Source organism: Gobio gobio (genome assembly GCF_949357685.1).
Source record: "Gobio gobio genome assembly, chromosome: 10".
Lineage (NCBI taxonomy): Eukaryota > Metazoa > Chordata > Actinopteri > Cypriniformes > Gobionidae > Gobio > Gobio gobio.
In genome coordinates this window covers 50,145,961-50,158,404 of record NC_137116.1, presented here as the reverse complement: position 1 = coordinate 50,158,404, position 12,444 = coordinate 50,145,961, and the positions used below count along the sequence as shown (strand labels likewise).

Below are 12,444 nucleotides of genomic sequence, written 5' to 3'. Positions count from 1 at the left end.
TCGATAAGATTTTTACAGATCTACAGATGACCAAGGCTGTGTTTATAAAAAAAATAAATAATTATATATATATATATAATTTTTTTTTTTTGCAAAAGTATAAATGTCTTCACTGCCACTTTTGATCAATTTAATATGGAAGCTTGTTTCCGCCACAGAATAGAACATTTTAAAAGATAATTGCACATTTTTATCTCGCAATTATGCATTTTTCTCAGAATTGCAAGATATAAAGTCAGAATTAAGTGTTACAAAGTCAGAATTGCGAGATATAAAGTAAGAATTGCGTGATATAAAGTCAGAATTGCGAGATATAGTCAGAATTGCGAGTTATAAAGTCAGAATTGCGAGTTATAAAGTCAGAATTGCGAGATATAGTCAGAATTGCGAGATATAGTCAGAATTGCGAGTTATAAAGTCAGAATTGCGAGATATAGTCAGAATTGCGAGTTATAAAGTCAGCATTGTGAGATATAGTCAGAATTGCGAGATATAGTCAGAAATGCGAGGGGAAAAAAAGTCAAAATTGTGAGATAGAAAGTCACAATTACCTTCTATAATTTAATGCGTACCTGCTGAATAAATAACTTTAAAAAAATATATATATCTTACTGACCCCAAACTCTTGAATGTTCTTTTAAAGACACCCCACAACCACACACCAACCTTTTGTCTGGAACCAAATCTTTAAATATCAAAATACTACGTCTGCAATGCATAAAACAAATAATGTATGGTTATCAGATTTAAACGATGAATAAAATGAACTGGAAAATAATGACTTGACGACTGGCGAGTTCTTCTTTAAACACTCATGATTTCTCTGGTCTGGTGTAAACAGTATCTGCAGACATTAAGAGGAACATCGAGGCTGTGGAAACCAAAGAGAAAAAGCACGAGAAGGAAAAAAAGAAGGAAAAAGATTATGAAAAGAAAGACTATGAGAAAAAAGGTATACAGAGTTTATAGTTGAGTGTGTGTATTTTGTGTAGCTCGACTATAGAAGTGAAACAAACAGATATTGCACTCATCTGACACAACATTTAACTATTGAAATGACTGCGGTCTGAAAATGCATTTCTACTTGACTGGATGGTACCTTCCAGTAATGCTGCTGTAGATGAGATGGAGTATCTGTTAGTGAACAACATTTACAGCTTGTAGTGTATTGATTGGTTAAGCAGCCATTAGATCCACAGAAAGAAACTCGAAACCCTAGTTTTCTCTAGTTTTAAGCTGTTTTGTTTACATGATCAGTTTTCTTAAATAACAGTAGCATCATTTCAGTGTATCTGGTTTCATATTTTCGGCCCTTACGGAGAACCTTTCCACCTTGTTGAGTGATTTGTGCCAATAGCGCAGCAGTATCACTATTAGCCAACAAACGAGCTTAACGTTGCTTTTATTCCAAAGTTGTTACGAGGATTTTGATCCCCGGGGGGCCAAAAACGCAGTTGTCAAGGATAGCATACATCAGGTTTCAAGGTAAGGCGACGCTTTAAATCAAGGCAGCAAAAAGACATTATTTTTTAGGCCTTCAATGACATTTTATGTGAATGATGTATTTATATGCATTAGTGCTCCTGTAGGCAACGCTTATCATAGGATGATTCCGTTTTGATTTCTGTTTTCTAGAATGTGGACAGACACTAATATGGAAACTGTGGAAAAATTGCTGCCTAAATGTTATTCATTTCCTCTCTTCCATGTCGCTCTTTCTTGTCTCTCTCCTTTCTTTGTGCTCACATGCTTTGTTTTTTGCTTTGTCTCATAAGGTAAGCCGCTCATGATGTATTGTGTTTGCTAGAAAACAGAAAGATCTCCCCCCAGGCTGTATAATCAAAAGCGTCCTCTTCTAGAAACGAGCTACTTTGCATTTTCACTCTGCGAGTGTTAGACAGCTGTCTGCTGAAGATGCAGAGATCGTTTGTGAAACATCGCTCCATCCCTTCACCGATCTGGGGAGTAATTGAGCATTTATATTTAATTAGCTGCTCTTGCCACCCATCCCACTGCTTCGCTGACTGTGACACAGCAGGACCCCACGTCGCCAGCATCTTTAAAACATCATATCAATTATTCAAAGCCCCAAGTGTTTAAACAGCTAAGAATCGAAAAGAACAGCTTCTCAAACACAGCTGTAACTGCAGCTCATTATCAATGTTTATCAGTGTCATATTAATGTCCACTTAAACTATGTTAATTAAGCCCTACAGGTGGATCTATTTACTCAGTCGGTGTGTTTGGATGTCTGAACTACTGTGTTATGTAAAAACACAGGGTTTCTGCAGGTTTTATAAAGGTAAATTTAAGACCAATTAAAGAAAATTTAAGGAATCAATTGAATGGAACATAACATGTCAATATGTTCTCTAAATGTAAATGTCTAGGCACACAATGTTAGTGACACTTCAAAGTTTTATAATACAATTTCCAACAGATCTCCATAACTTTTTTACAAAAAATAGCTTGAGATAAGAAATCTTGTGAAAGTGATTTTATGATTAAACCAAGAACAAATATCTGCCAAAGGGTTCATACAAATCAACTTAATTCAAAAGTAAGTCATTTTCATACCCAATGACAGATAGTTGTTCTTTGTTTTAAGCATAAACTCACTTAATTTTGTTCAATTTATCAGAAAACAACACTTAATTTCTTCATTTTGAAATCTGTTTTATTTTTTTGGTTTTAAAATTTATCCTGTTTTAATCTTGCTGGACTCTACATTAATGGTTCGATTAAATTGTACTGGCTTTCACAAGTGAAGGTATTTTTAATGAAATCGGAAAGATTTCTGTCCCTCCATTGACAGTCTAAGCAACTACCACTTTGACACTTCACAAAAGTTCATAAAGAGATTGTAAAACTAATCCAAATGATCACTTTATATGATGAACGGAAGTCTTACGTGTTTGGAACAACATTGGGGTGAGTAAATGATGACAATTGTAATCTTTGGGTGAACTATCCCTTTAAGTGTACTGACATACTTTTGATTTATTCATCCAAAATTTGACAAACTCCATGACATTCTGAATTATACAGTAAATTCCATTTTTATGAATGGATTATGCAATTCTGTTCACATTTTCTGCATCGCAGAAATCATAGGGCCCTAATTTAATGCCATGATATTGAATTTAGGATTTTCTAATCCAATTGAAGACATTTTAAGGCCTTTTTGTGGAAGGTCAAATTAAGACATTTTAAGACCTGCAGAAACCCTGAAAGTTGATTTCACTATACATCTGAATATTCAGCCTCACCAACAGGAAATAGGTGACTAGGACAAAATAAAGTTACACTAGATTCTAGTTACAGTTAATAGACCCACAGAAGAACTGTTTACTACTTGGTTAACTTGTCTTTAACTTTAAATTACATTATGAAACTGGAAAGGTGCCACAATATATTTAAAAATACCTCTAAATTACTTTAAATAAAATAGTTTAGAATAAACAAATAATTATAGTCGTACAGCAAATAGCAATGCATAAACAGAAATGAAAATATAAGGCTATAAGGAAGGCAGTCTAGGCTACAATGAGCACTGCCCATTTTTGATCCACAGTTGACCCTTTGATAAGCTCCGCCCACCTTAGTGGTTTAATGTTTCTGACTCAGACAAGCTTTACAGCACGTCTCTGGTCTCATAGGAATGAACTGGAGATTCCCATGAGCAGTGTAATTTTCAGTATAATTAGTTCACAAAGTGGCAAAAAATGATTGGATATTATAAGTAGATGAGCTGGAATGAATTATGGCATTTTTTCTTTTTGCTGATTTCTTTAAAGAAGTTGTTAAATTCCACAGTAAAATGGTGTAAAGCTGAAAGAGTTGAATCAGAATCAAGGCAAATAAAAAATAAAAGCCTTTTTTGAGTTTTTACAAATGATAAGGTTTCTGCAATGTACTGTGAAACTGTCAACTCATTATAGTATATGTCAGTTGATTACCTTCAAGCAAATGCAACATACCTGTACATGTTTGTTTGGGAATTAGAGTGGCACAGTTTAGTCAGCTTTTGTAAAAATGTGTAAATTGAGTTGTGTTCACAACTATCCAAAAACATCAGACTTAAATTACATAGGAGCAATAGCTTGTCGGATTATATAGCAACAGTTGTTAAGGTAGGATTAGTCTGTAATGTTTTAAGTAGGGCTTTGCTAGTCTGTAATCTAATTCACCTTATTTTTGAGGTTGTGTTTAATAAGTGGCAGTCTCACCGGTTAGCTGAATAGACATAGTTTATAGTCTCCTTAGCATCTACACATCACTCATGCTCATGTCCTCTCATCCATGAGTTTCAGGTGTCTTTTCCCCTTCCTCTCCCTCGTTCCCTGATCCACGGACTAACACCTATCTACTCTTTCTCCATTAGACTGCGAGTGCAATGGTCACTCAAATCGCTGCAGTTACATTGATTTCATCAACATTGTGACTTGTGTGAGCTGCAAACACAACACTAGAGGGCAGAACTGTCAGCACTGCCGCCTCGGATACTTCCGGAATGCTTCCGCCGAGCTGGACGATGAGAATGTTTGCATAGGTCAGTCAGATATCACTCCACGCTAACCCGTTTCACTGTTCCCCTGATGCACTAACACCACGCTGCGCAGAAATTGTCCTTCCTGGCCAAATGATATTATGGAAAGGTTGAGAAATCTTTCCTCATATCCATACGGTCCAACATTTGGTCTGCCACCACCTTGCCATACATGTGACAATTTCTGATCTACTGAAGTCTAACGCAAGAGTAGATTTAAATACATCATGCAGACCACCCCTCTCATTCATCTTACAGCCTTTACTATAGACACACAAGAAATCTTTTCCCAGAGTCCTGTCTTCATTTTACTGAAGATCTAGGAAATTTAACGACTTGTATTTTCAACCTTTCATCTTAAAACTAGATCCATATCTTTAGACTTATGCTATGAGAAAAAAAAAAAGTCAACATAAAATGCCATTTGTAACCCATTTTACTTTGGTAATGCAAAAATCCCAAGTAAAACGTCTAAGGTTACGTATGTAACCTCTGTTCCCTGAGAACAGGGAACGAGCGCTGCGTCTAGCTGACGCTATGGGGAACGCCCCTCGGCGTGACTGGTGTCTGAAGCTACTATCGAATCACGGCAAAGTCTTTGACCGACGTCAGCCCATGACGTCATCAACGTGCGACCCGGAAGTATAAAAGGGCGCCGTGCCAACACATACACATCTTCTCGTCTGAAGGGACTGTATGGCAGATAGGCCCTGAAGCATGGCAACGCGACGCAGCGCTCGTTCCCTGTTCTCAGGGAACAGAGGTTACATACGTAACCTTAGACGTTCCCTTTCGAAAGGGAACTCTCGCTGCGTCTAGCTGACGCTATGGGGAACGATATACCAACGCCGCCATGCTGAGGGGAGTGTCTGCCCATTGGCAGTGACAACTGTCAACTCAAGTAATTCATAGAAAAACCTGAGCGACTCCCCCTCAGGTCCTGGGCTGACAGTGACAGCACTCCCTACGGTCATAGCCCAAGCTATACAACTAAACGGAACCCTAACGCACTGCGTGGAGTTCCATCCAGACAGCTCCAAGGCCCGGGACCACTACTTCCAATGAAGGGGTCCCTTCAAGGGAATGTGGCTAGGGGACCCGAAGGAACCCCAGCCAGTCACTACTCGGGAAAAAGTTCTCCCGAGTGCCACCAGGGAGGCCTGACCTGGTGCCCTAAGTGTTATGGACACTTCGGTTTAGCCAACCCTGTCTGTTCAAAACAGAGCCTCTGGATGGTGCCCAAAGGGCGTCCAAGCTAAGGGACTGAAACACAGGCAGTCTTACTTAGCCCGGAACTCAGAGACGGGTTATCCAAGAGAGCAACACTCAGCGTAGTGCTTTTCAACCCTTGCTATCGAGGGGAGTCTGCCTGCTCAAATCAAGGATCTACCAGGTGCTTGTGTTTCAAAGCAGTAGGGAGGCCGAAAGGGCCTAATGACTGATCTAACAGGGAGGCCTCATGAGAGGCCTACGACCGTCTGACCAGGCTCAGGCGGCTGAGCACTCATAGACGACCCTCATTGAGGGGAGCAGCTGAGCCTGCCTGGCGAGTAACCTCCAGCTATAGGCTCAACTACCACAAGTTCTCACAGAGAACTGGTAATCAAAGTGCCTAGCTCAGGAACTTCAACTTCAAGGAGGCCCTGTGGGCCTACTACTTGATAGCGGGTATTCCAGGGAGGCCTATAGAGGCCTACTACCTAACCGCAAGCCATGCTGGAAACCCAAGCATCCAGGCTCGGGACTCCGTCCTCAGGGAGGCCTTAGTGAGGCCTACTACCTGACAGCAATACCGCCTGCTGAGGTTACCCTTGTTTTCTCAAGGAGGCCTAATGGAGGCCTACTACTTGACAGTCAAGCTACGCAGGCTAGTCGGGCATCCTGTTTAAGGAACCCGTCCTCAAGGGAGGCCTATTAAGGCCTACTACCTGATAACCAGCCTTTAGGGAGGCCTGGAGAGGCCTACTACCTGATTGCAATACGTGCTAAATGACTGGGTCCCAGGAACACCTTAGGGAGGCCTGATGGGGCCTACTACCTCTTTCGAGTGACCACCATCTGGGACTCGACAGTCAAGCTACGCAGGCTTTTCGAGCATCCTGATTAAGGAACTCGCCCTCAAGGGAGGCCTATTAAGGCCTACTACCTGATAAGCAGCCTTTAGGGAGGCCTGGAGAGGCCTGCTACCTGTTTGCAATGCGTGCTAACTGTTTCAGATGACTGGACCCCAGGAACACCTTAGGGAGGCCTGATGAGGCCTACTACCTTGTTCGAGTCAGGGAGGCCTATTAAGGCCTAGAATTAACAGCAGGCTTTCAGGGAGGCCTGATGAGGCCTACAACCTGCCTCTGAGAGCGACCACAATCTGGGAACTCACCCTCAGGAAAGCCTAGTAAGGTCTTAGAGTTAACAGCAGGCCTTTCAGGGAGGCCTGATGAGGCCTACAACCTGCTTCTGGTAGTGATCACAACCTGAGAGCTCACCCTCAAGGAGGCCTAGTAAGGCCTTACACCTACCAGCGGGCCTTCGGGGAGGCCTGATGAGGCCTACAACCTGATAGCCTCCAGGCTAGCTGTCCTGATGCGCACATCGGTACATACCTCCAGTGAGGCCTGTTTGAGGCCTTCCAACTGATAATGCGCCTTGTTCAAGAGGCCTACTGAGGCCTACAATTGACAGCCGACCTTCAGGAGAGCGTATTACCCCTATTTAACCTGATAGCCAGCTAGGCTAGTAGTACCTTGATGCTTAAGCATTGTCACCTGCCTTACTAGAGGCCTGATAAGGCCTACCACTGTCACCGTTTACTCTTGAGAACGGTGCAATCCTTCCTGCTAACTGGGACAGCCATATTGAAAAATGTGGGTTGTAGTAATATTAGACCCTACGGCTCGTTTTCATGGAGGCCTGCTGAGGCCTAACACATGATAGCTACCCATTACTATGGGGACCCGTTCCAGGGAGGCTTGTAGAAGCCTACAAGCTGTACGAGTTTCGCAAAAAACGATAAATAACTGCCAGACAAACAAACTGACTGCTATTAAAACCAACGACTCTCAATGAGAGGAGGCCTCCGATCTAAGTACAACAAAAAAAAAAAAAAAAAAAGGTGACGGAGCCTCAGCAACGCGCCTCCTTCATCCACATACCAACTGACGCCGTAGCGCTCAGTCGTAACAGAGACAAACTAATCCAACCTGCAGTGGCTTAGGGAACCGAAGACACATAGTAACCCTAGGCGGTAGACAAACACTACATTCTATCAGAAAAGTGTGCTACCGCCTAGTAATCCGCAAACATTTCAAAGAAAAGAGCGGCGGCCTAAACACTACTCTCAAAATGAGAGGAGGCCCATCTTCTGATAACCATAAGCGGTGGCCTATCTGGCGCCATCTTGACCAACCAGGGAAAGCCAACACACGCTCACAAACATAGCCCAGATAATGGTGCTGTGTTAAAGCCTAACTAAGCAGGGGAATAGACAGTTCTCTCTGATGAATACCCAACTCTATACAGGAACCTGGGGTCTGTAAGAAATACATATTTTTAGTATAACACACAAAAATGACCACTCTCACCTGCGGCATGCTGAGCGAAGACTCATTGTGCGGTTCTCACCACCATGTTCTACCGCCCTTGAATGCCTGAAAGGGGCGTTCTCACTGAGCAAGTCCGGGCGGGCCATCAGAACATAGTTCTACTCACCATAGGCCCGCCTCAGGCCTGATGTAAGAAGCGCCTGGGTAAAAGTCATTAAAAAGGAAAAAGGAGAGGGCTATGATGTAATCGCCCTCAAGGGAAGTGATCCATCACCAACGCCTTCGTTGAGAACGTTTGTCCTGGATCACCTCCCTTACATCCTTTTTCCCGCGGGAATCCCATCTCCTCTGTACCCTGCTCCTCCAAGGAGGGGGGGCACGAGAGGAGACGCTAGCACTCTGGTCCTGCCTACGGTCCTCAGACCGTGAAGGACCAGGTCCCGCCTGCCTGGGTGGGGGCGCGGATCTCAGCGGTATGCATGTTTTATTCTTAAATGCCGCTGAGCGCGCCTTCGCCTCCCTGAACTTTCCAACCACCGCCTACACGGAGGTGCCGAAAAGTTCAGTAGGCGAAACCGGCGAATCGAAGAGAAAACCCTTTTTCTCTCTCCCCGATATAAGCCAGGCCCAACCACAGATGCCTCTCCGTAACCACCATAGCCGCCATAGAGCGGCCGATCAGCCAAGCAGCAGTCTGCTTGGTGGCCCGGAGAGACAGATCTATGGTGTGGCGCAGCTCAGCAACCGCCTCAGGGGACAGCCCGGCCCCCTGGTCGAGATCCTCCAGCAGGTCCGCCTGGTACGCCTGAAACACCGCCATGGTGTGAAAAGCAGCACCAGCCTGACCTGCTGCCGTGTATGCCCCTGCCATTAAAGCACAACGTGATTTAGAAAGGCAGAGTTTGAGCTCTTCAGTGTTGATGCCCACGAAACGCGAGAAAAGTTCGCAAACTTTCCTCGCCAGTCGGTAGCCTCAACACATATCCATATTCCCCTATCCCCTCGACATCAGCGAAGTTAAAACGCTGATGTTGATGAACATTGGGTAGAATATGGATTCTTCCATGCCCTCTTGATCTCTGTAAGAAGATCAAGAAGGAATGGAAGGCTCATCTGAGCTGATGGTTTATGGCCAAGGAGAAATCGATCGATCAATCTACCACGAGCGATCTCTCCTCTAACGCGCCAACATGGCAGCAGCAGCCTGCCCGTAGCACGTTCCATAACATTCATCAGCTCAGCATACACGGTCAAGGTGGCTGAGAGGATTCATACCACTCTCACCAGCCATCCCTAAGAGCACTTGCTGTTTAGTCTCGTTAGCCGCCAGATCGTCGCGACGATCGGCGAGCTGCATCTGAGAACCCATGATGTATGCCAACGCTCAGCCTCAGCTTGAGCGGGACAGCATCATCCAGTCCCAGATGCCAAACTTTCTTCCCTCAGGAAAAAAAGCCAGACTAGAGTGGAGCGATCTCAGATTGAAAACCGCTCACACTCACACACAAACAACTTCAAATGAACTTGACTGTGCATGCTCTTGATCCCAGGCAGTAAATACACACTCGTGTGTATTAATAATTGAATTTGTTTTACCTTAACTCGTATAGCAGTTCAAACAGACAGTCCCTGAAGACGAGAAAGATGTGTATGTGTTGGCACGGCGCCCTTTTATACTTCCGGGTCGCACGTTGATGACGTCATGGGCTGACGTCGGTCAAAGACTTTGCCGTGATTCGATAGTAGCTTCAGACACCAGTCACGCCGAGGGGCGTTCCCCATAGCGTCAGCTAGACGCAGCGAGAGTTCCCTTTCGAAAGGGAACTGGATATTTAACAAGAAAAAAAAACATTTAGGATTGGATTTTTAAAAGTACGTGTTACATTGTAAAACTGAAAATAGTGAATTGTGATGTCAGGTGAGAAGTAAATACAATTCACACACACACAGGCGTCAAAAAGTTGTAACATAATATTATGAAGACAGTTTTTCATTCACTATAAGACAAGAAATGTATTTTAAAAAGTAAACAGGATGAATTTCATTTTGACTTTAAATGGGGGGCAGGAAGAATAAAATCAGAAATCCTAAGATTAATCATTTTTCTTTTTTTCCCCCTTTTTGTTTTATTAAAACTGCTCCAAGAGCTGCTCAAGCAATCCGTCAGAACACTCTGATAATGATACAGTGACCTCTACTGGAAAAATGCAGACACATAAATCACTGTGCTATGACTGACAGGTGCCCAGAGGGACAAATTACACCCCTGTGAATACATAGAGCAAATCCTGCTTACATGGCTGATGAACAACCACTGATCACATAAAACTGACATCACAACTCACAAACATAGAAATACGTTTCTCTTGCAAACACATATGAACACATGCCTTCAGGCTGTGCTATATTTCCTTTAGGCAAAATGTTGTAACTTCTGAAACACTGTACATAGTATGAACCTTTATTATAAAATATTTCTCTATTTTCTCATAGGTCCAGTAATAATGTGAATAAATTAGCTATTTATGACCATTTACCACATATTTTTGTGACACTTAGTGACCATTTTGCTGCTGTGCTTTTAAGACTTTAATACAAACTCTCATGTGAAATGAGATGTGGCACTCTCCTGCACTTTTACTTAAAATGCTGTGTTTGCTGTCGAGTCCAATATAGTTTTACTGCCCCATCTGTGACATTGTCAAGTCGTTGCTTTGATAGTTTCTAACTATCCTTCTGAAGAATATACAGTATTGTTAGTAAGTATGAAACAAGCCATTTTTGAGTTCTGAAAGTTACAGTATGTTCAGTGAAATCTGAAAAAGAAAGAATCTCTTGAACTAAACTATAGCCTTCCTTTTCAGGGTTTCAGCACAAATGATCTACAATTGGTGAATAATGAAAATATTTTCTATACACAGAGTGTAACTGTAATCAGCTGGGCTCTTTACACGCCCGTTGCAATGACACCGGCTTCTGCCAGTGTCGCGAGGGCACCATGGGCCAGAAGTGTGAGGACTGTTTCCCTGGATATACCTGGAAGCAAGGCTGTATGCGTAAGTCACACTTCTTGTACTGTCTCTACACAAAGACATTAAACAGGCTTAGTCATTAAAGACACGTTCTTTGATGGATGATAGCACTCATACAACAAATAAAGTGTTGTGAACGAACAACATATGGGTGTCATTTCAGTCAAAAATATGAGCAACATTGTTGTTACTCACAGGGGTCTTTGCTGTTGTACTACCAATAACAGCTTGCTGGTTACAGCAGTTATGGTTTATAGATACTTGTGGGTGGGGTGACACAGTGGCTAAAGCAGCGGGACTGGGTAAGAAGGTTGCTGGATCGAGCCTGGCAAGGAATTGCCTGTGAGCCCTATAATAAATAGCATAATGAAACACTGTCAGCACAGGATTAGAAAACAGGGGTCCGTTCTTCGTACCTCGCTCAAAGGGTTAGTTCACCCAAAAATGAAAATTCTGTCATTAATTACTTACCCTCATGGCGTTCGACACCCGTTCATCTTCGGAACACAAATGAAGATATTTTAGTTGAAATCTGATGGCTCTGAAAGGCCTCCATTGGCACAATGGCACTTTACACTCTCAAGACCCTTAAAAGGTACTAAAGACGTCGTTACAAAGTCCATCTCACTACAGTGGTTCTACAATAACTTTATGAAGCGACGAGAATAGTTTTTGTGCGCAAAAAAAACCCTAAATAACGACTTATATATGATGATCGATTTCAATACAATGCATCATGAAGCTTCGAAGTGTTATGAAGTCGAATCATGATTCGGATCGCGTTGAAACCAAACTGCTGAAATCACGTGACTTTGGCGATCCAAACCGCTGAATCGACTCACTGATTCATAACGCTTCGAAGCTTCATGATGCATTGTTTTGAAATCAGTCATCATTATATAAGTCGTTATTTCGTTTTTTTTGCACACAAAAACTATTCTCGTCGATTCATAAAGTTATTGTAGAACCACTGTAGTGAGATGGACTTTGTAACGATGTCTTTAGTAGCTTTTATGGGTCTTGAGAGTGTAAAGTGCATTGTGCCAATGGACGCCTTTCTGATGGATTTCAACTAAAATATCTTCATTTGTGTTCCGAAGATGAACGGAGGTCTTACAGGTGTCGAACGACATGAGGGCAAGTAATTATTGACAGAATTTTAATTTTGGGGTGAACTAACCCTTTAACACATCTGAGATGATTTGACAAATCCCAGATCTTCTAATCGTGATAACTGATCTCTGGCTCTTGGCTCTTCAAACGAATCTGCGGATTGGATTAAAATATCTGGATTAAGTTGTCTGAGATTACTGCGCGTTCCTGT

At 42.6% G+C, this 12,444-nt stretch overlaps 1 protein-coding gene across 1 annotated transcript in view; it reads left to right on the top strand.

Moving 5' to 3' along the window:
* ntng2a (netrin g2a) overlaps positions 1-12,444 on the top strand; it is a 90,153-nt gene that overhangs the window by 73,528 nt on the left and 4,181 nt on the right. The window contains exons 8-11 of the mRNA XM_079827974.1: positions 842-952; positions 1,414-1,485; positions 4,385-4,552; positions 11,010-11,144. Of these exons, the coding sequence (XP_079684100.1) occupies positions 842-952; positions 1,414-1,485; positions 4,385-4,552; positions 11,010-11,144 (486 nt within the window). The remainder of the gene's footprint in view (positions 1-841; positions 953-1,413; positions 1,486-4,384; positions 4,553-11,009; positions 11,145-12,444) is intronic.